General features: G+C 42.3%; 2 protein-coding genes across 3 annotated transcripts in view; one reads left to right on the forward strand and one right to left on the reverse strand.

Moving 5' to 3' along the window:
- ARHGAP6 (Rho GTPase activating protein 6) overlaps positions 1 to 24,729 on the reverse strand; it is a 480,227-nt gene that overhangs the window by 114,145 nt on the left and 341,353 nt on the right. The gene's annotated exons all lie outside the window — the stretch shown is intronic.
- AMELX (amelogenin X-linked) lies at positions 4,178 to 11,680 on the forward strand. Its single transcript, XM_026015288.2, has 6 exons — positions 4,178 to 4,221; positions 5,581 to 5,646; positions 7,595 to 7,642; positions 9,219 to 9,263; positions 9,533 to 9,958; positions 11,522 to 11,680. Exons 2-6 carry the CDS (start codon positions 5,593 to 5,595, stop codon positions 11,525 to 11,527), a joined length of 579 nt encoding a protein of 192 aa, XP_025871073.1. The 5' UTR covers positions 4,178 to 4,221; positions 5,581 to 5,592; the 3' UTR covers positions 11,528 to 11,680.

Raw genomic sequence — 24,729 nt, forward strand, 5'->3', positions numbered from 1 at the left:
TGAGCTTTTCTCACAAGTGAGCCTCCAGAGCCAACACCGCTTGGGGCATCTCTTTACTTGCAGTCCACACATAATTGTAACAAGCTTGGACATCAGATTTTCCTAGCACACTGTAAATTAGAAGCAGCAAATTAGGAGGGGAGAAGCTGTTAGCATAAGCAACACGGACACAGAAAACGTGATGAGCTGCGAGTCAAGGAAAAGAATAACTATAAAATCTGTTGTTGTTGTTGTTGTTGTTGTTGTTGAGTGCCTACCATTTGAAGCCAGGCATTGCAGGAGGTGAAGACATTTAAGACGTGCTTCCTCTCAGAGCTCCAGACTGCTCCAGCTCCTGACTGCCATGGTCTCCCTTCATTAAACGTATTCCATCAGGCCAAAGCAAGGAGACGTAATGCTGGTGGGTCAGCTTCTCAGTGCCTGGGATTAACCCGTGCTTTCCCTCATCTCTGACCACCAGCAGGCAGGAACCATCTGATTTTTTATTTGTGCCAAAAAAAAAAGTAGAAGGCTTCCCAGCCTGAGGTCCTTCCACATGAGGTGCATGTTTTGTAGCCCTGTTTGATCCCACAGACCTCAGGAAGGACACGGAGCACCAGTTTCTGGGCCAGAAGGTGTCCCAAGTGTGATTTCTGATAATCCTTTCTTGGACGCTCTTCCTTCCCACTAAATAAGAATGGGAACCTGTAATCCATAAGCATGTTTATTCACTCATGATTTTGGAGAAAAGCTTTTAGAAACAGTGATCAATTCATGTGTGTATTTGTCTCCTATAGTAATACGAATGGTCTCAGGCTCAACGGCTATTCAACATACACATTCGGAATGAGTGCCTAAGTGAATGAAGACACCTTCTCCGGTCATCTTGTCGCAGTTGTGCCAGAGATAATGCCATAGAGGAAAATATTTTATGCTTATGATCCATTTTTTAAAATAGTGATTCTTTTTAAAATGACAAGACAATATCTGACATCAAAGAGCAAGGGAAATAAGAACACAGACACTCTGGAAATGTTATGCTCTCTACATAACAAAGTAAGCAGTCAATCTAGTCAATTCTGTCTTCTTTTATAAACTCAACTTATTCATAAGTGAAATAATTGCCTGGAGGAAAAAATTTTCAATTGAAATTTTGTTTTTTTCTCTCTCAAACATTAACTTTTAAACTGCATATGTGGGACATAAATTAGTGGAAGAAATTTCTGCAGAGAGATCCATATTTTAATACCCTATGACTCAGAATATGCAGTGGGAGAAAATAAACAGAAAGAACCACATCATTTCTATTGTCTTTGCCATCAAAGCCTGAACAACTGTCCATGGTGAATTGGCAATAACTCACTATCCAGTGGACCAGAGAAAGTAATGCCACAATGAGGGATCTTTCTGTTGATCCTTGTGGACAAATACATGAGCCTCTCGTTCTTGAAACAGGACACAAAGTAATGAGATAAATTTTGTAAAACTACAAGACCACTAACAGTTCACCAATGACTTCTTTAGAAGAGATTAACCACAACTTTGCAGGAAAAAATCTGTCCTGAATCTCTTCAGCCACCAATATATGTAATTAAATAAAACAGAAAAAAGATTGGAAAAGATTATGATGTGATCTACACTGCCCTTCCTCTCCCTCCTCCTTTCCTGTACCACTTTACTGTATACCTCCCACCTCCTTCTCCTCTAAGCAAGCGGATGCTAATTCCTCTTAAAATCCATTTCACAACTTCCTTCAAAGAGAAGGAATCCGGGATCCCTGGGTGGCGCAGCAGTTTGGCGCCTGCCTTTGGCCCAGGGCGCGATCCTGGAGATCCGGGATCGAATCCCACGTCGGGCTTCCGGTGCATGGAGCCTGCTTCTCCCTCTGCCTGTGTCTCTGCCTCTCTCTCTCTCTTTCTGTGACTATCATAAATAAATAAAAATTAAAAAAAAATTTAAAAGAGAAGGAATCCTTCTTGCCTCTGCAATAAACATATTCATAAATAAATGCAATCCCTGGACACAATTGGCTTTTAGAACTATATTCTATATTCGCTTTCATTCATACCATTAGCCTGTTATAATCTTCCACTTTCTTCTCTGTGATTTCTCTCTCTCACTCTCTGATTGAAAGATCTACCTTTTGGGATGCCTGGGTGGCTCAGTGGTCAGGCATCTGCCTTCGACTCAGAGCAGATCCTGGAGACCCGGGATCGAGTCCTGCATAGGGCTCCCCACAGGGAGCCTGCTTCTCCCTCTGCCTGTGTGTGCGTCTCTCTCTCGGGGTCTCCCATGAATAAATAAATAAATAAAATCTTTTAAAAAAAGAAAGATGTACCTTTCTTCACAGGGTCATTCATTCCCTACTAATTTATCTGCAAAGATCAACTTACAATCTTATTTATTAGCACTTTTAAAAACATTTGCTGTGTGCCAAGTGATGGGGTTGAGAGGATGATAATTTTCCATTTCCCCCAGAGATGCCTCTTATTTGTTTTTCACATTCATTTTTCTAGGTAGATTCTATAATTATCTCCATTTTACTGATGAGGAAACTGAGGCTCAGATAGGGTAAGCATCTTGTCAGTGGTCCCTCCGCCCTTGGTGAAGCTGGGGTCTAAGCTCTAGTTCTTAATAGTACTACACTGCCTTTCATGGGTACTTTCTCCTTGAATTTAATTCAGCCAATGCCCTAAAAATATTACTTAAGAAGTAAAAGAGACCTAGCTATACCACTAGTATCAGATGATCTATTATTAGCGTCTGATGATCTAGCCAGTATTCCCTTTACTGATCTAATATTGATGGACAACTCATCAGCTACCTCTTATCACCAGTTACAGATTTGCTTTTTAACTGATCAATTGCTAGAATAAAAGAAAAATCCATATGCTTTCCTAAGGTAGAAGGGCAAAAGACATACGAATTGAATAGCTAGATCAGAGGTCCTCTTAGAGAGAGAAGCACTTTGGTTATCATTTATGCAAAGGAGAGGCTGCTGAGAACATGGGGATGATGCACACAGCAGGAAGTTAAGAGAGTCTGAGAAAGAAAGAGAGAAATTGGGACTTGCTTATAAGAGAAAATGGGGGATGCCTGGGTGGCTCAGCGGTTGAGCGCCTGCCTTCGGCTCTGGGCCTGATCTTGGAGACCCAGAATCGAGTCCCACATCAGGCTCCCTGTGTGGAGCCTGCTTCTCCCTCTGCCTGTGTCTCTGCCTCTCTCTCTCTCTCTCTCTCTCTCTCTCTCTGTGTGTGTGTGTGTGTGTGTGTGTGTCATGAATAAACAAATAAAAACTTTTTTAAAAAAAGAGAGAAAATGGGATTGGGCCAGTAGGATGTGGGCAAAGAAAGACCATCATATTCAGAGACGCTGAGTTGTTAAGTGGGATGGGGAAGCCAAGACCATGTCCCCCCACACACCGTTTAAGTGTGCGGTCTGGTGTGTGACATTCTTTTTTGCCTTGTCCTTCAGGTCGTCAGCAGAAGTTTTGCTACTGTGATCATCTTGAGTTCATGGTTGCTTGGATGGCAGATGCATTGCAGGATGGGGCCAAGTAGAAGGGACTTTGTCCCCTCTTTCAGTGGACACCAGATTGGTGATAAAGGAATGGCCACAAGAACAGAGGAAATACTTTCGGTGAAAGTAGAAAAGAGCAGTGGTGATCACGAACTTCTAGTTCCTCAGAGAAATATTGGGGAGAGCCTTGGGGGTTTACCAGAGGGGAGAGCCTTGGGGGTGTACCAGAATGGGGGTTTGAATCAACTTATCCTGATCTGAGAGGGCTGGTGAACCCTAGGGGACATGCCGATTACACTACAGAAATTCAACTATCTAACTTTTTTGGGTAAAGAACAACCTTGTTTCCTAGAGCCAGGGAACAGACAATGACATAGCCGCTTCTTAAAAGTAACTTTGAATGTATCAGCATGTGCAGTCAACTTATTTGCTGACTTAAAAACAGTCTGATGAACTTTTTTGCCTGTTAAACCTATTATTGCCCATAATGAAAGACTCTATATGCACTAATCACAACATGCAGCCTTCTGTTTGATCACAGTTTTTAAAACTTCATGATACAGGGGTTTTTAGTTTTACTCAACACATTTTCCTTCCAAAATCTGATTGGTTGCTCTAGATGCCGTGAATGATATAAATTGAGCTCTTAGTTGGAAGAAATCTAAAGGATCAAGCATCCCTGAGTTTCAGACAGAAACTTCCTCTGAATACTCATATTCAAAGGTATGTGGATTTTATTCATTTGGTATCCTTTCTGTTGTACTTATTTCTTTTTCTGCATTTCATGTACAAAAGCTGCAAATGTATTCTGCATTTCTAATACTTTATGCTGTCATCTTCGGTTACTTCCTCAGTCAGAGCATAATTAGATTAGACTCTGATTACTTAGGTGAATTATTTTACTCTCTAATGCAGCAAAGTCTTTGTATTTTTTAAAATTTTACTTCCAGAATCCCAAAGCACTTTTCAGGGCCAAATTGCACGGCAAAATATTTATTGTAATTACATATCAATTAAGGAAAAAAACAATTTTCCCCCCACAGGCTGTCATCTACTACTTTAAAAGCCATTTTGTTTATTAATTATATCAAATAGAACCATCAACTAAATGTGGGTTTTTTTTCACATTAATTCAAACTTAAGAAAAACAGATTTCGGAGGTAGAAAACATCGGTGCACTTTTTATAGCCAGTATCATTGCACATGGTGTTCACTCTCTACGCACAATTTAAGATCCTTCTTCTGACAGTTTTCATAGTCGACAATTTGTACCAAAAAGCAATGTGCATATTTTAGGATGGCCTGTTTTGCTCCGTGTTCCAAGGGTCATAAAGTGTATAATTATAGCACAGCCAAACAAAAAGGAAGATGTCATTGACTAAATATTGAATCTTCCAAGGAGAAGTCCCTCAAAATTCATGGGATAATCACAAAATATTCGCACTGTCCTCTCCTCTCCATTCAACCCATCTTTTGCTCCACATCTGGAACTCAGAGATGTTACCTGAGCGTCTTGCTTGAGGTCCTACCAATCGAAACACCTGGAACTTCACTCCACTCCTTCCTTACCCTATTTTGGTAGATTATTTCAATGTCTTTTCTCAGACGATTAGTCTTTGTTTTTAACAGTAGCAATGCTCGGGTGGATGGTGCAAACAAACCATTTTTGTGCCTCCTGGTTCTGAAAGTATCACATACTGTGCACCCTGAAGATCTCCGCAGCTTTTAGAGCCAACTCTGTCCTCGTGGTCATTAATTGTAAGCTACATCTAGCTTCTATGACCCCACAGGCTGCACAGGTATGGGAAAATAACACGTCAAATCATGTAACGAGAGTTTCACATCACTACAATTTGTTGAGCTCTCAACTAAATGAGAAGCATCCTTAGCACTATTGTGCTTCCAACAGCAATGAAATGAGCTCAGAACTGGAAATCACGTGTGAAGGAAGTAAGCTCACAAAGAACGGTCCCATCCTTTTGACTAGTGACAGACTAATATGGATTGTGTGGGTTTTATAGAGCATTAATTATGTCCATATCTGCAAAAAGATTTTTTTTAAAGTGTCAACTGCTATTTCAGGGCCATCGAGAAATGGGGACCTGGATTTTGTTTGCCTGCCTCCTGGGAGCAGCCTTTGCTATGCCCGTGAGTAAAATACCCCTGCATAATATTCAATTTCACAAGCTTGGAAATAAAAGTCTGCCCCACAGTTGGTAAACTTTAGGGTTTAAGACAGTACAAGATCAGATGTCCTCAAATGTCTCTGTGTTTAAGAAACACTTGGAAGAGCTTGTTATAAAAAACAAATATTCCCAGATGCCTCCACCCAAGACTGATTCAGTAGAGCAGGAGTGGGGGGAGTGCCCAGGACTCTGCATTTTAACAAGCGCCTCAGGAGATTCTGTGGAGACAATTAGCTTGTAAATATCATCGCCCATCTCTAGATGGAGGAAACTTTTGGAAGGGACCCTTGAAAGGCCTCCAGAGAAAGTGCTCGAACAGCTTAGGCAAATACTACAAAAATGCCAATTTTCTCTAAAACCCAATTTCTCACGAGTGTCCAACTCTCTTCCTGCCCTCCAAACTCTACTGCTGTTACCGTCGGAGGGTAAGATCTCTGTGTTAGGAATTTCCTTCTTGAACCATCTCCTTGTTGTCAGAGGCCCCATCCCTTTAGGTGCACCTGTTAAGCACACGGGGGCTTCCGTGTGGTTGTCCAGAATCCTACCTATGCCCGATGCATGTGGATATTTCCTACCTTCAAATGGGCCACGTACCAGGAAGTCCAACCCATCCTCTTTAGACACAGGTACACAAGGTCAGAGAGCTTAGATCACAGGCAGGCAAAGCAGGACCCATCTGCTTTTTGGTGGCATAGAGAGCAGTTGATACAACCAGAAGCCAGCAAAGCTTGCATATCTGCCTCCTCTCTTCCTCTCTCACCCACAAGACCAAGATTCTGTGCTGTGCCTTCCTGAAATCCTGCACTGTGGCAATTCCTAGTCCCCTGAGGGGCCCCTGTATTACAAATTGAGCCCTTTTCCCACTCTTCAACCAAATACCCCTACTCCCTGGGGACTTACATCAAGAAGGTATAGGAAAGGCAGTTACCCGACTAAAATAATTCCCATTCAGATGAGAGCAAATAAACCCTCTTATAAAATACAAGCATTTAAAAATAATAGAGCCTTAATTAGCTCCCTGTCTGAGGGAGAGGTTCCATACAAGCCTCCCTCCTCTCCCTCTCCCCCACTCCAGGGCCAACCCACAGTGCACAACGCAGGCATCGGTCACGTGGCCTCCTTTTGACAGGACAGACAGTCCTGGTGTAGATAATTATTTGGTCTGTTTTTTTTTTTTTTATTTTGAAGTTGAAATTTTGTCTGCCATAAAAACTTTGACAGAACAATAAGAAGAATCAGTTTAAATTTCAGAAATCAACTCTTTCACTTTCCATGGGATGTTTAATGTTTCCACTCTACTGCACGCATCTCCTCACACTCATCAGGAATTCACAGGTGGTTGTTGCTTCTCATTGCCCTCAATGTGCTTTGCGTGCCAATTGTGAGGAATCTCTTGGATCCTTCAGGACTTACCACCCCCTGATCTATAAGGGAAGGTTTGTGAGACAGTTCTCTTCTTGTCAGTATTTCATAATCGTGTAAGACAACCAATCTCTCTTTCCAACGTGGAGTGAGTTGCATTAAGACACAGGTTGGCAGATGGGAGAGAGTAGGATTATTTGACAACAAGGATGGGGGCGTGTCCAAAGATCACTGGAGGATAAATGTGTGCTGGTTTTTGCTTCCAGGTCTTAGGAATGTCATTCGGTTGTTCTGGACCTCTTTACAGTAAGAGGGCTCCTCTTCTACACAGGGTACATGTCCAAACGAAAAGGAGACCTCAAATATATTCTGCACCCTATAGATTTTTTTAAAGTAGCTTCAAGCTCTCTCAATGTGAACAATTGCATATTGACTTAATCTCTTCCTCTCTCTCTCCCTCTCTCCCTCCCTCCCTCCCTCTCCCCCCTCCCCTCTCCCTCTTCTCTCCCTCTCCCTTTCTTTTTCTTCTCCTTTCCCCTCTATAAAAGCTACCACCTCATCCTGGGCACCCTGGTTATATCAACTTCAGCTATGAGGTAATTTTTCTCTTTACTAATTTTGACCATTGTTTGCGTTAACAATGCCCTGGGCTCTGTAAAGAATAGTGTGTTGATTCTTTATTCAAGATGTTTCTCAGTCCTGCTTTTTCAGTTCCCATTACCAGCTTCCTGGTTTAAGCCCTGATGGGTTGCCTCAAGCCTGCACTGCCCCAGCACACTCCTACTTGGCCTCTCTGACTCAGTTTCTCCTCCTTATATGGCTATAAGGCTATCCATCATGAACCACCACTCAGGGTGGGGCTGCATGGTAGGGCAGGAAGTGAACTCTGGCTGAACAGCTTTGTTCTATTCCAGCCTGTGAAAGGTAGGGGAGTCAGGTAAGATGTTAAAGATCCTTTCCAGCTAGAAACTCCTGATTCTAAGATGTTCACACTCTATGTGTCTCCTTTGTTCGTCTTTACTGAAAGATCAGTGATCAGTGACCAAGCAGTCTGTGAGACATTCTGCAGAGCAATGGAAAGCATGAGATTTCTGGAAATCAGGTTTGAGGCTCTCCTCAACCCCATACCAATCACGTGACCTTGGGCAAATCATTTTCTCTCTCTAAAACTTCGGTTTCCTCATCTGGAGAAGGGAAATAATTATAATACCCAGACTTCAAAACATGGCTTGAGGAGCAAAATAGTTAAGCAACATAAAATGTGTTTTGTCAAGTATAATTTGAGCAAAGTTAGTAATTGTTTGTTGTACTGATACCAAATGCTATCCTGTAACATGAAAGAGCCCCCAGAATAGAGGTTAACCAAGTATATACTGTGCAGGGAGAGATGAAACTCTTATTTCCTTCATAGGTTCAGATGGCAATCTGTGAATCTGTTTACTCATACAAGCTGAGGAAAAGTGTTAATAACAATTTAAGCAAAGATCTTCTAATAGACCTTAAAAAGTTGACATATTTGACCAGAAAACCTGTGCTTCTAGGATGAGGGACAGACTTCCTGCCTTATTTTTCATTGTGATATCAGATCAAAAAAGGATATGACTAATGTTATATCACATTAATTTTTTTTGTTTTGTTCTGCTCTTGCAAAGAAGAGCAGGAACTGTGGAATTCAACAGAATTACTACTTCTGTGACCTCAGCCAAGCTCATGAACATCTTTAACTCCCCATGAGCTAGTCTGTAAAAGTGAGGGTGACGATACTTGCCTCACAGTATGTGGGAATACATGAACAATGTGTGTGATGGACGTCATGTAGCGCCTAACACCCCAAGAAATACCTGACAAATGTTTACCTTACTCTTTCTTCTATAGAACTCGCACTTTTGGGCCATTAGTATATTTCTTAAAGATTTTATTTATTTATTCATGAGAGACACAGAGAGAGAGGCAGAGAAATAGGCAGAGAGAGAGGCAGGCTCCCTGTGGGGAGCCCGATGCAGGACTCGATCCCAGGACCCCGGATCATGCCCTGAGCTGAAGGTAGATGCTCAACCACTGAGCCACCCAGGTGCCCCTTGGGCTATCAATATTGACAGGACTGCATCAGTGAGTCTAAATTTCATGCGACTAAACTAAAGCAAATGTATTCTAATGTCTCTTTTTCTTAAGGTGCTTACCCCTCTGAAGTGGTACCAGAACATGATAAGGCATCCGGTATGTAGATATTTTTTTCTTTATTCCCTTAAAATATTAGGCATGCATTTCAATTCCCTTTTAAATGAAATAACATATCTATCCCACATACAGACACTAATGGAAAATCTAGTCTGTAAAAGGTCATATCTGTGTACACAGTTAGAAATTCTTGCACAGGAAAAAAATGAATAACTATTCATAGTAATAATGACAAAGAAAACATGACTACTTCTCCAGCTGGAAGTCAATGGAGCCGATGGTAAACCTGACTCTTTGTTTCTCACCAGTACCCTTCCTATGGTTACGAACCCATGGGTGGATGGCTGCACCACCAAATCATTCCCGTGCTGTCCCAGCAAAATCCCTCGAATCACGCCCTGCAGCCTCATCACCACATCCCCATGGTGCCAGCTCAGCAGCCCGTGGTCCCCCAGCAACCAATGATGCCAGTTCCTGGCCAACACTCCATGACTCCAACCCAACACCACCAGCCAAACCTCCCTCTGCCTGCCCAGCAGCCCTTCCAGCCCCAGCCCGTCCAGCCACAGCCTCACCAGCCCATCCAGCCCCAGCCACCCGTGCACCCCATCCAGCCCCTGCCGCCACAGCCACCTCTGCCTCCGATGTTCCCCATACAGCCCCTGCCCCCCATGCTTCCTGACCTGCCTCTGGAAGCTTGGCCAGCAACAGACAAGACCAAGCGGGAAGAAGTGGTGAGTATCCCTCAAAGCCACTACATACAACACCTGGGAAAATGGTAAAGCAAAATTGGTCTCCAGAGTTCTAAGTTCTCGAATAATCCAGGGTATAGGGTTTCAGTAGCTACACAGGTCAATGACTCTATTTGTCCAAGCATGTGTTGCAACTTTGTATTATAAATACGTTTATCCATGAAGCTTAGTAATCAAGACCATAGTTTTTATGGTAGCTTTAAATTCTATGATTATTTTAAATCTCTCCCAGAATATGTATTGCTGAAACCCATTAATTTTAAAGACAGCATAATGGAACATCAGTTCTCCTTATATTTCAAGAGTTGGACTAATAAGAATAGGCTAGAATTGCACTCAAGATTTTACAAAGGGTAATTCTTGAGAACGGGGAAGGATGCAAATATCCAAACAGGCTATGAAAAGGAGGTGGGAAATCTCTTCGAAGACCTCTTGAACTTCCTTAAAGGAAGATTACCTGTCTAGAGTGGATTTTAATCTAACTTGGAGGAAGCTAGACAGTTTATTAGATTCCTTTTCAGTGCTGGGTTTGTAGATTAAACTTTTAGCAAGAAGTTTTCACAATTAAGAACAAAATTAATTGCACTACAGTCAGTTCTTCCAAATGAGTGGGAAGTAGCCAATAAAATAAATGACTCATACGCATATCCATAAACCCTTATTCTGTGTATATGAGATGATGTAATTCTGCTGCATATGTAATTCCAACTTATAAACGTTATTGATGATCTTCTACCGAGAAGCAGTGAGGGGTGAGGTAGGGGTGACCTGGATGGGGACATAGGATACCCAGGTTCCAGTTCTGGCTTTGCCTCCAAAGAGGAAACAGTATTGTACAAGTTACTTCAAACTTATGGGTGTTTTCCCTTGTTTAAAATAAGAGAAAGTGACTACCTCAGATAATTTCAAGCCTCTGTCCAAGTACAAATACCACAGTCTCCCACCAAGAAATTATATAGTGTGTGCCACATATGGCTCCACAATGATGAGCATATCTCTGGAGAATATGGGGCAGAATTTTTGAAGCTGTATCCCCAATAATTTGGTGCCTATTGTCAATCCTTCTAGTTTAAGGTAATGTTCCCTCGTATAGAAAATGCATTTATTTATCACTTCATTAATGATTCAGGCCATGAACTTTATAATGTGCCCGAGCTATTTATGGAAAGGTGACTTTGGGCAGGTAGTTTAAAGTCTTTTTAAAAACTTCTGTGTAGAATCAGAGTATAAATATGGGTAGCTTCTTAGAGTTGTTTTACAGAAAATAAAATCAAGTGATGAGCTCAGGAAGCACTCAGGGAAGGGTAGCTATTGCTACTTGATGATTGCAAAAGAGTTGCAAGTGTCCTAAAGGCAGGGACATCCATTCTGGATATTTCCTCTCTAATGACAATGAGATAACAAAGAAACTTTGGCAATTTATAGAGTTCGATTTAAATGGTTGTACATCATTCTGGCAAAATGGAAGCCACACATGTGACTGTAAATGATACTCACTAGGAATATTTGTCAATTATTTTAATTCCTTTTGTTATTATTTTTAAGGATTAAGACATCAGAAAATGAGACGACTGAAGCAAATACTTCAGGTGCTTTCAGAATGACACAAGAACATGATGAGTTTCGCCTGCCATCACTTCACTTAGTAAATTCTGTAACTAAAAATCAGTACCATTAGCAAACAATAAAATGTTTTAAAAATCAGTCACGTCTTTGTGTTGCTTTAAGCTTAAAAGTTCATGTCTCTTCAGAGAACATATCAAAATGGCTATTCTTGGATAAGGTAGGGGGTGCTCATTCACACCTACAAAACTGACCATTCTGCAGGCAAATGAGGACTATTTTTCCTCTAAGAGAAAATTAACATCATCTCAAAACATTTTAAAAAACCAGAAGTTTAGGTGATCCCTGGGTGGCGCAGCGGTTTGGCGCCTGCCTTTGGCCCAGGGCGCGATCCTGGAGACCCGGGATCGAATCCCACATCGGGCTCCCGGTGCATGGAGCCTGCTTCTCCCTCTGCCTGTGTGTCTGCCTCTCTCTCTCTCTCTCTGTGACTATCATAAATAAATAAAAATTAAAAAAAAACAGAAGTTTATACAGTAGTTACAATAGTAGATACAGTGAAAAATTATGAACATGTATAGTCACTGAAACCGAATCAAAGGGAAGTTTGTATGAAGAATTCTTTAAATTGAAAAAAATAAACTTTTGAGAAGTGTTTATATTACAAAACAAATTAAGACTTGGAACACAGGCTTTATACCTTGTACCGCATTAGTAACCAAAATCCAATCTTTTGATCTCATTCTACTGAAAAAGATTTTTAAATGAAATTATGTGATATATTCTGAATTTTAAATTATTGGAGTAATCAGTTTTCCTAAGAAAACTTTTATTATATAGAGCTTCAAGTAGAGAATCACAGTGATTTTGTATACAAGTCATTTCTTTCACTTAATAATTTTTAAGATGATAAATTGCACTGTATAGTCTTCAAAATGTTAACAGATGCATAAAATGGACTCAATACAAGTTTTTTTTCCCACTCATATTTATATTCTAATCCTTTTTTCCTCCTACACCCACACAGAATTGTAAACAATCTTTTTAAGGTTTACATTACACAGCACCCACAGTAACCTTATTCTAGTACCTTTATGATCAAGCCTCCTTAATCATTTTCTGGAATGAATAAACATAACTTTACTGGGAGGGTCTTGATATTTAAACAAATAACTTGATTTAAAAGAATTTAGATCCTATAAAAATGTAAGAAAGCTTTTAATCAATTCTCATGAACCAATTCTAATCAGTTTGGTAAATATTTATTTATCACCCCTTAGGGTAAGGCACCATTCCACGGACTGGTAAAAACAGTAAGTCCCCATCCTTAAGGAATCTAGAGCCTACCAAAGGGATAGAATAAGCTCACAGATATTGATAAGAGAAGACCTAGCAGCATTAACACTCTGACAGAAGTATGGTCAAAATGCCCTGGCACATACAGCAGACTTCCTTAGCTAGCTGCGCAATAGCTTTCCTCACCACTCATTCCTTGTTGGCAGAGCTGGAACTGTTCCCAGCATCTGGCCTTCCACAAACTCAGGGCACAAGAGCCCCTTCCCATCCCAGGGAATGAATGTTCATTCCTCCGTGCCAGTTACAGCATCAATTACCATAATATAACCATAGCCGTGCCAAATATGGCTTTGATTCCCTTTGCTGGTGACTGGTTTAGGGATGGGTTGTGATGGAACCTGAGCAATGAATAAGGCCCCAAGGAATGTCTGCTAGGAGAGGAGGAGCTTCTTGGGGTGGGGGGGTGGGGGGAGATTACTGTCTAATTAAAAATACACACACACACACACACACACACACACACACACACACACATGCTAGGAAAGAGTGTTGCTCTATCTTTGGATCTACTTGTTTGAGGATGTGATGCCTGGAGCTGTGTCTGCCATATTACGACCAAGAGGGACAAATGGAAAGAGGTAAAGCCCCTAAGTCTCTGGAGCCATCACTGTGTCCCTGAATTAACCAATCCAGGAACCATCTGCCTCTAGATGGATGACACTATTTCCGTGCTAGTGTTTTTCAGTCGCGGGTCATGAATGATTAATGGGTCATGACATCAATATTAGGAGCCCCATGACTTTTATCATGCCAGTGAACTGTCTCTCCCAATAATGTAAAGCTTATTTGGCCAGAACTGAGAACTATTTTGTCAGTGACTTCCTTGAAAAAAAATCCAATCGATAGAGATATATATCCTGGTGTAGTCTCCAAAACATATGCCTCCCCACACACTGCCTTTCACGGTTCATGAAAATATTGCCATTACATTTATTTCTTCTGAGAAACATTTTAAGGGTGTAAGGGATGATGCTACTTGGAGACTATGTGTGATATTGGAAAAAACACAAACTTTGGAGTCAGACTGGAGTTGCTCTCAATTTTTCTGATATAAGAGGATTCTCTATTTGGAAAAGTCACTGACAAAATAACTACCCTTTTATAAGGATTCAAATTATACACATACATATACATATTCAAATCACATTTTGAATTACAGGGGAAAAGTCAGGTTTTGGACTCTGAAGACTATTCGCCATGGAGTGAGATGTACTGCATAAGTTAATTTTATGAGAAATAGAAACTTGCATATTCAATGGCCAAACATGTGTTTTAATATAATCATTTTCATGGTAGGCTATAATGGACAGTATTCCATTGCATTAAACAATGTATATCAACCACAACATAGCATCTCCTTGATGATCCAAAATGAGATTTATGAACACCTGACAGTGAGGTGTGCCGCCTTGGCATTTCAGAGATCATAAGGCTCTATTATGCCTGTTTTAAATTGCCCTCTCATTGTAACTCTTCCTTTCTGCTCTTGGCTATCACTTCTTTTTGTTAATGTATATTTACATCTTGTAACATGTAGCTTATTTTGGATACATATTCTCCCTAACAAAATTAAGTGCACTGGCCTTGGGATTGTGACTTCTGAAGTTCCACAGTCACTTTGAGACTATCTGATTTTGTGACTCCCCAACTGTGGCAGATGGTCACAGCTGACAAAATTCTGGCACGTAGACATGTGTGGCTATCGCCACATAGTATAACATAGCTGATGTAAATTGAATAAAACGGAACATTTCTTATTCATTAAAAGTCAGGTGTAGTCAGCTGCCCAACATTATATTTGAGTAAAATATGGAAGATAATCGCTAGATGCTAACAACCAAGACTCAAAGCACAGGCTGAAATAAATAGCAATACTAACCATAAATGCACTAATAAACCCAAACTTATACTCAAAGAATTCTTAAATCAGGAAAAAAGCAAAAGTAGATTATTTATGAAACTGTACTGTGTCTTTGAAGTTCAGCTAAAGAGACAAATGAAGTCGAGGAATTCAGTTCAAGGAAACTCCTTCTCACCATGACCACTCTCATGTCACTAATAAATTTGAAATCTGTTCTGCCCTTATTCACTTTCTGTTGGTTAGGACATCAACATGCATCCTCTTGGGGAGTGGGGTGCAAATACACGTCTAGAAATTACCGTAAGAGAGGCATCAAAATGCATGAAAAGATACACACAAAGATGTTGATCACAACATTATATCATGAGAAATCTACATTTTCTTACATCTAGCTGAAGGAGTAAAGTGATAAAAAGTATGCTTTAGAAGAAAATTTATTAGTGGAGAAAATGTGATAAACTAAAACTTAAGACCAGAACTACCTATCATACGTGACTATTACATCTGACCTTAACATGTAGCTAATTTGGACACATACACATATGTGTGCATTGGCAAAAACTAGGAAGGAGATGTAGCCGTTTGCACAAAGATCTAATTTTTCCCCACAAGAAACATAAACTACTTCTGTAATTCAGAATCAAATTAAATTATTTATTTAAAAGTTTGTCCTCCCTTTCTTCTGCTTTAATCCAGACACGGCTCCTTCCTTCAGCTCCCTCCCACGTGAGTTTTGTTTTTTTTTTTTAAGTAATAATTTTTTTAAAATTTTTATTTATTCATGATAGTCACACACAGAGAGAGAGAGAGAGAGAGAGGCAGAGACACAGGCAGAGGGAGAAGCAGGCTCCATGCACCGGGAGCCTGATGTGGGATTCGATCCCGGGTCTCCAGGATCGCGCCCTGGGCCAAAGGCAGGCGCCAAACCGCTGCGCCACCCAGGGATCCCCCCACGTGAGTTTTGGATCTTAGTGGGTTCCCTTCAGGTAAATTCTGAGTAGACACGACTTCACGTGTACTTGATTTTTCAGAGAAACATTCAGACCAAAGATGGGCTAAGGGAAAGGAGCTACTGGCTTTAGCAGGAACAATAAGATCAAACAACAAAAAAGAGATGAGCATCATGGGATGAAGAAAGAAGAATTAGAAACGGCACAAATAAAATAAAAATAGAGAAATGACCATCAAAGCAGCTCCTGCTGAACTTCTGCCAAAGGTTAACTGGGTCCAGAGAGCAGGCGGGTCAGAGGTCAAACACATCATCTAAGCCCTAAACCCTTAAAGAGCTGGGTGCCTGCGGCTTTCACATTGAGTGGGTTCTGTTTTTGACTCAAATAATGCCTGAACTATTCCGACTTGAAACTCATCAATGATCTAACTTCACTTTGGGGCCTCAACTGGCTATAATGCAGTTTTTTCTTCTTATGTTTAATGACATCAGGTCTGAATTATCTGAAGAGCTCGACCTGGATCAGTAACAACTCCAATTAATCAGAAAATGCTCACAGCTCCCACATTAGAAAGGGCAAAGGAAAATGCAACCTAACAAGCTGGTTTTCAGGCTGTACTTCCAGAGCCACCTGCCTTGAGAGCATGCAATCACCTCTCCTGAGGGCCTGCACTGAAGACAGAATTCAAAGGATCACCCAGAAGTCATCTGCACTTTGACGGAGACCAGTGGACAGTTGCCGCATTTTCCAAAGCAAAATTCAGATATGCAGGATGATAATACAACAGAATATTTGAAATCAGAGACTTATACTAACTGGAACTTATACTCTATGCCTGCACTGTTCAGTATGTATCCCCACGTGGCTATTCAATTTTAAAAGAAGTAAAATTAAATAAAATTTAAACTTCAGTGAATCAGTCACACTAGATACATGGTAAGTGCGAAAAGCCCACGTGGGACGAGTGGCTACCATATGGGATGGCACGGACACAGAACAGTTCCATCACCCCCAAGACTTTTATTAGACGCTACTGCCCTATACAGCACTTCCTGAGGCGGAAGAACAAGTTCTGTTAATTCAAAGATTTTAAACAAAAGATGAAGCAAAACAGACTTGCTGGTTAAAACTGAACATCTCAACTATCCATAACAAGTCATTTCCCAAGCATTCCAGGAATCATGATCTTGTATGGAAATTTTCTAAGAACTGGAGAAGCATCCTCTCTTCCCCAGGTCAAATCGTACACTCCAAAATGGTTTCCCCTCCAGTTGGCTTTTAAAACGGATAAATTCGGAGCTCAGCTAAATTAGCTGTTCTCCCCAGAAGAAAAAATGGTTTTAGTTCCAGAGGAATAGCCATTCATTTTCAGACCTCTACCAGCCACATTCATGCTGGAGGTAGAAGGCTAGGGCTGCCCTTGACCTAGGGCTTCACTGGGAACAGGCCAAGCTTTAAGCTGATGGAAAGATAAAAGAAAAAAACACAAACTTTTGTCCACCCCTAAGGGTGGTTGACTGCCTGGAAACATCAGAAAATATTTACATTCTTTTCTCTTTTGTGGTTCAAAGCCACAGGGCAACATAGGACAAATGGGTGCGCATGCACGCACATGTGCATCCATGTGTGTGCAGACTGCCCACTGAGTTTACCTGTAGTAAAAGGGCACATGTGGGGACACACCATTTGAAACTTGCAATGTTAAATAAAGCTTCTTTCCATTCTAATCATTTAGAGACTATATGGCCATTCTATCAATTATCATCATTATGGCACATTACGCCTCTTCCAATATAAAATTCTATCAAGAAAAAAAGATCAAGTTGCTTATCTTATTTATATGCAATGTCAAGTTGACTGTCTTCTCTTCCAACTCCAGATAAAATGAAAACACTGGCTTTTCCCATAAATCTGAACTTTGCCTCTTATTAGTAAATGACTGCTGAAAATACCAAGCTTGATTTAAGCCCAAGACTCTAAAAAGAATATAAAAAATAGTTAACAACTCAATTAATTAGGGGGGGAAAAGCCAGAGATTTGACTATGAACAGCTTAGTATGGGAATCACAAGAGAAAAATAATTTCAACCAATTTCCCACGTTTCCAGAACACAGTGATCTCTAGTTGTGTTCCATATTGCTTTAATAAAACAGTCATCAGCCTATGTTTGTTGTGAAATTCTTGTTAATTGGGCTTTTTACTTATTGTTTGGTGATTTGGCTTTTAATTCCTTTTGCCCTCACTGGTCTAGAGCCTTATCAGCAGGGATCATTGGCTGACATTTACTTATCCAAAAATACTTCCCTGCTGGGAAGAATTCATCTTGGCCTCATCTGAAACACCTGACTCTTCTAGAAGATAAATAATACTTGAGGAATAAGATCGGGCTGGGAGTGGTGAGGAGTGAAGAGGTTGAGGAGAGAAGAAAGGAATGATCGTTTGGGTCCCAAAACATTCGCCTTGATAAATTGCACCTGCATAATCTATCAAAAAACCAAGATCAATAAAGCCCCTACAAATAACATTGCTCTATGGTCAGCAAACAATAGCCCGGGGTCCAGCATTTACTTTCTTTTGAAAAAATAATAAAACAATTTTAAACGATGTAAAATATCTTCCTCAGAACAACTAAATCTTGCCTTCCTCTCCCTCCAATTTTCCATGCTTTGAATCTGTGGAATGTGGTGGCTCTGGGGTTAGTTCAGTGTATACACAAGGGTGAAGATGGCTTCCCGGCGTGATGGTGCAGGATGCAATCTCCACGACCAGACTGTCTGGCTTCACAGTAATGACCTTTGCCTGTCTGCTGTGGAAATGTGGACAAGCTTTTTAGTCTCCATGTGCCTCAGTTTCCTCATCTATAAAATGTACTATCTATCTCTGTGTCCTTTCATGTCAACGAGCCTCAGGCTCAATACATGTTGACTATGGTTCTTATATTCCGGAAGGGAGCCTTCTCTATAGACCCCTCCCCCCAAAGGGAGCACTACACAGTTGGAATTGGGGAGGATGTAAAATTTGGACATACTGTGGAAGTTTTCTATGCCAAGGGCTCCAAACACATCTGTCATTTGCCAATGTGTTATCTCTGACATACAACGACCGGAATACCTTTCTTACTGACTGTTACCCTACATGACTCCTGCCTTCTCCTATCCGACTTCCCCAGAAGCTGTTCTGTGCCGCTCCCTAGATCATCCTAAGGGTAATGCGAGAGTAAATCCACCAGGAGGGTAGCATGGGCTCATTAGAGGCCAGAGTGTTAGACCTCCTTCCTCCGAATGTCTTCTTTTCCCCTTCTTTGTAAGGCCTGGCTGCCACGCGTAGTGACTTCCAACTCCAACCCTTCCCTGTTACTCTGGCTCTGGTTACAGTTCAGCTAATTCTACTTCAGGGATTTCTTTACCAAACTCTTTCTCGAGAGCAGTGGTTCTCAACCAGGGTAGCTGTGCCCCCTAGAGGACATCTGGCAATGTCCGGAGCCACCATGAGGGTTGGGGATGAGAGTTGAGGTGGTACTATTGGTACCCAGTGGGTGGAGACCAGAGATGCTGCTAATCATCCCATAGATATGCTGCTATCCCACAATGCACAGGACAGGCCCCACCACAGAGATCCAGCCTTGAACGCTGACACCACTGAAGTTGGGAACACCGCTCCAGAAAAGGCCAATATTCAATCATGCTGTGTGTTTGGAACTTAACATACAGAAATGGTGAACAAATGTGGAAGTCTGTGTGTATTTTTAAAACGTAGCTGAGAAAGAAGAGCCAGGAGCTCAACTCTTAACCTTGGTAAATATGATGTAGGAGCTCTGTATGAGCCTACTGTATGTAGGCTTTGCATTTCCTGCACCAACTGCGTCAGCAAAATGGAACAGCTTGGGGGGTGGCCCGGATGTCAAAGAAAATTTGCAAGAGACAGAGAGCTGCACCAGGATTAAGGGAGCCGGTGTCTCCAAATCAAAAACATTCTGCAGAAATTAGAATAGTCATCTGTTTCTTCAGAAGTTGCTTAGGGATGCCTGGGTGGCTCAGGTGGTTAAGCATCTGCCTTTGGCTCAGGTCATGATCCTGGGGTCCTGGGATCGAGCCCCACGTTTGGCTCCTTGCTCAGTGGGTAGTCTGCTTCTCCCTCTGCCCCTCCTGCTTGTCATCTCTCTCTCCCTCCCAAACAAATAAATAAAATCTTTTTTTTTTTAAAAAAAGAAGTTACTTAAAAATGAGTGTGTTCATTGTTTCTTGGGAGGTTACTTAAAAGTTGTTGTGTTGCCTCAGTAATTAAGAGGAGAAAAATGACCAGCCCACTAGCCATTGATATAACTACTGAATTAGAACTCATTTAGTTTGTCTGAGAAGAGTCCAGTTTTGGGATTCGCTTGAATTTGGCACAAAAATGAGAAATAAGTGAGCAGGGATTTAAGACGACATAATGCTCACGATTTTCAGAACCATCGCTCTGCATAAGTATTCTTTGATAAATATAATAAAACTTTTATTACAAAATCATTACCAAAAAACCCCCTCTGACAGCTATGGAGAATACGAAGCAGTATGCTATAAGTAGAGACCCACTTTGCTTGAGCACAGACTTTGGACAACCTACAATATTTGACAGACTCAGGACACGAGACAATCAATCTGTCCAAATACCAAACTCAAGACACTCCTCTAAGTGACAGAAACTCTTCTGTTCGGCCCCCCATACCACACAGCAGGAGAATGGTCGTAAATGAGCACCAGCTCAAGCCTGCTCATTTAGAGACCTTCTTTTACTGGCCCACATGGGCTGGAGTGCTCGGGCCTCGAGCTTTCCCAGGATATGCTGGGCACGCTTCTATTTCAAGCAACTACTTGTTTCTACTTTGGTCTTCCCAGTAGCCTGTAACTTCCTTGAGGAGATTGAGAAAAAAATACATAGAAACTGGTCAGTGTGCTTAATATCCGCTCAAGGAACCATCGTTAGCATTAAAAAGCCACCATACTGGTAATAGGAAACCAATGATAACAGTAACATCAAACATTTACTGGGCTCTTATATCTCAGGGTTGTTCCAAGCACATGACATATATTCGCTCATTTAATTCTCACAAGCTTTAGAGGAAACGTCTCTATCCCTAATTTACAGATGAGTTGTCTAAATTTTAAACTTTAAAAAGAAATGCACTTCTTAAAACACGCACACACACACATCCTGTCCCATTTTCGATGTGTGTGATCTGAAAGGCAAACTAATTTGTCATCTGCCTCTAGGATCCCAACTAAAACAACCTCTATCTATTTCTAACAGTACATGTGAATTCAGCTCGATGATGGGAGTCCTGAAGCTCCTCTCCTTTGTCACTTAATTTTTCCTGCCCATTTGACTTCCCGAGGACGTGCTTAGGAGCTAGTGGTAAAGAAAGCTAAAGAAGCCTCAGTCCAGTAACTTCTGTGCCACTCCGGTCATCCGCCGCAGGCGGGGAAGGAACCTCTGTAAACATGGGCAAGTATCAGCACACCAGGGGGGCACTGCCTCGGCAACAGGACACATCCACCCATCCCAGCTGCAGACGCACACCCAAGCACCAGCGGCCCTCACTCTGTCCTTGGCTCCAAATGATGGACTGAAAACCACCCAACCACGTCCAGCCCTGGCAGGAACCACAAGGTGCTGTCTTTCTGATTCATGCAGAGAAAGCTACAACGGGAAGTAATGATGTCTTGTTAGAAAAGGCGGGTCCACGAAGGAGCCCACCCGCGGGGCCCATCTCCAGCGACACCCTGCAGCTCGCCACCCCGAGGGGCCACAATAGGAGGCCTGCTGCCATATGGCCTGCAGGACACTGACTCAGAACTCATGGTTTGGCGCACTCCCTCTACCTGGCCCCTGATGCCCAGATCACAATATATGAAAGGCTTCAAATATCTCAGGAGCTTCCTGCATCGCAGCTTCCACGAATGTTAGCTGTCGAGGTGGCCGTCCTAACCGGCTCCTTCCGCAGGGGCCCGGGCCCAAGGAGATGCTCACGACCGTGCACGGCTGCGTGCAGGAACAGAGGCTCCCGACATTGACCAAAGCCCATTTGCACCCTGGACGTGGAACTTGGGCACAACCTGGTTTCTCCACAGGTGATTTTTCTCTTAATCTGAAGATGGGCACAGCAGAACCACTTCAAAATCTATTTCTTTTTAAAGACAGTGGTGGATTTCAAAAGCACTTAAATGTGCAGCTCCTATCAGCAGGATTTACAAAGACAGTTGGAAAGCAAAGGGGAGTTTGCTGCCTCTGTGGCTCGTTTTCCCACAAGTAGAACACAAATGTTCCTGAGGAGCGGCGATAGGTATGCAGGAACCTGCAATCACTGCAGCCTGAGCTGGTTTATCTTCTAGTTGCTATTACTGTAAATAATCAGAGTCACAATATTCTTTGCCCTCCTTCAAAATGGAATCATTCAACAGATTGCAAATGATGGTGATTTAGAGCGGTATTTTTTCTCGAAAAGCAACTTGATTTTTAAACAATTTTTCAAATGATTAATACATATTTAAATCACTTTATACATATAGTGGCACGTGCACGCCATCTAAGGTAATAGATTGCCAATCTGTGGGAAAGTTTGCGATTTTATTTTATTTTTTTAACTCACCAAGTAATGTTTAATGTGACACTGTCTGTTCCTTTAGGAAAGATTCAAAGAAACTTTTACTTGGACCTATCTGAAACCAGCAAGGACCTAAGAAGCTCTATAAACACTTTGGTAAATTTCTAAGGTAATAATAAGAAAAGATGGAGTTTGAGGTTCCTTCCCAGAAATCATGAAAAATCAGAAGCATAAAGAAATAAGATGTGTACCAGAGGCTGTCAGCAGCAGAACCAAGGCTCTCGGACTTTCTAAAACGGCCATCCATCTTCGCTGTATGGAGTGGCCACAAGGGAGGGGTCCGGCCACATTCTGTGGTTTCACATTAGGACCCATATCGCTTGTCAATGTCCTAGAATCCTGCTCTTTTACCATAGTGAGGGGAAGAGCAACATTTGCCCTTGCCCCAAATGTCCATCATCATACGGTACCCAATAAACCAGACCCAGAGAGAGGCTGCAAAGCAGTGATGTTTAGTCTCATTTCCATCACGGACTAGCCAGCTGGCCCTGCCATAGCGGATCCACGCTCACCCTTGGTTTCCTGACCTGTCACAGAAAACCACTGCACCAGAAGGCTGCTAGGACCCCTTGCCATGACAGCATACGTCAGTACACAGAGTCCAAGTGCACCAATTTAAAAATACTGAAAAAATAAATAGCCAAAAGGAAAGGTGCAGAAGAAATAGCGGGTCCTCACTGAGATTTGCTCTAAGCTTGCAATAAAAACATGAGTGTCTTGGCAATGATATGTAACATTCCAGTCACCCTGGCTCGAAGGCTCTGAACCTTCTCCTAAAGCAACAGGCAGAGACATCGCAAGTGTCATTTGAACCATGTGAACTTTGAAGTTGAAAGAGGCTCAAGTGCTGGACCAAGCCGAGCGAATCCCTCCAAAGCTATTGCTTCCCTCACTCCCTCCTGCCTGTGTCCACCTCCCCCCGACTCTGCTCCAGGGGCGGGAGCCCCGTGGGGTCTTTCACAGCTGCCTCACCCGGAGCAGGAGCTACGAGGCCCGGAGCCCGAGACGCGCGCACCATATCTCCTTACCTCTCCAGGGTCCCTACACCGCAGCAGTAGCAGCAGCTCCAGGCAGAAGTGACCCCCCATGCTCTCCACACAGAGCCCCCGGCCAGTGTGGGAACAGAGAGGGAGCCGGAGACGGGGATCCTGCCTATGGAGCCAGAGGAGGCAGGCAGGCAGGCTCCCCGGCTGGAATGCGCAGCTAGAGGCCCTGGGAGGGATAAGGCCTGGGGTCACTGTGATCCTCTGAGTCAGACACCCTGGGGAGCTGTCAGCTCTGAAAGGCCTCCTTCAGCACACAAGGCAGAGAGGCACCGAGCACTCACGGGGGGGAGGAATCTGGGAGTCACGAAGCGGAGGTAAATGGTTCCATAGACCTCTGTCAGTTTACAGTGAGGGGTAGAGATGCAACAGGCATGCTGGGGAGGACACCTCAGTTAAATGAAATGCCAACTCACATATGTGATGGAGGACTCGTAACCAGGTAGCTACAGGACTCTCACAATTCTGCAATAAAAAAGACAACCTGATTTAAAAGTGGGCAAAGTCCCTGAATAGACACTTCTCTGAAGATCGTATACAAATGGCCAATAAGCATACAGAGAGATTCTTGAGAAGCACCTGGGTGGCTCAGTCGGTTGGGCGTCCGACTCTTGATTTTGCCTGGGGTGGTGATCTCAGGGTCATGAGATCGGGCCTGGCATCGGGCTCCACACCAGGCATGGAGCCTGCTTGGGATTCTCTCTCCCTCTCCTTCTGTCCCACCCCCACCTCTCTCTCTCTCTAAAAAAAAAAAAAATTCTTGACATCATCGGCCATCAGGGACACGCAAATCAAAACCACGACGAGATACTACATCACAAAAAAAAAAAAAAAAAAAGAAAGAAAGAAAGAAATACCACATCACACTCACTAGGATGGGCAAAAGAAATGTTGGCAAGGGCGCAGAGAAATTAGAACTCTCATACATTGTGGGTGAGAGCGTAAAGCACAGTTTGGCACTTTCTCAAAATATTAAAACCAGAGTTACCATATGATCCAGCAATCCCACACCTACCTATATCCCTGAAAGAACTGAAGAATATATGTTCACACAAAACTTGTCCACAAACTTGTTCACAACAGCATTATTCATGATGGTCAATGGGTGGAAATAACCCAAATGTCCATCAATTGATGAATGCTAAACAAAATTTGGCAAGTCCATACGATGGAATATTATTCAGCCACAAAAAGGAATGAAGTCCTGGTACACGTTACAACATGGATGACCCTTGCAAACAGTATGCTAAGTGAAAGCAAGCAGTCACAAAAGGCCACATATTGTGTGACTCCATGAATTGGCAAATCCATAGTGTGGCAAAAGATAAGCGGGTTGA

This window comes from Vulpes vulpes, chromosome X (assembly GCF_048418805.1).
Source record: "Vulpes vulpes isolate BD-2025 chromosome X, VulVul3, whole genome shotgun sequence".
NCBI lineage: Eukaryota > Metazoa > Chordata > Mammalia > Carnivora > Canidae > Vulpes > Vulpes vulpes.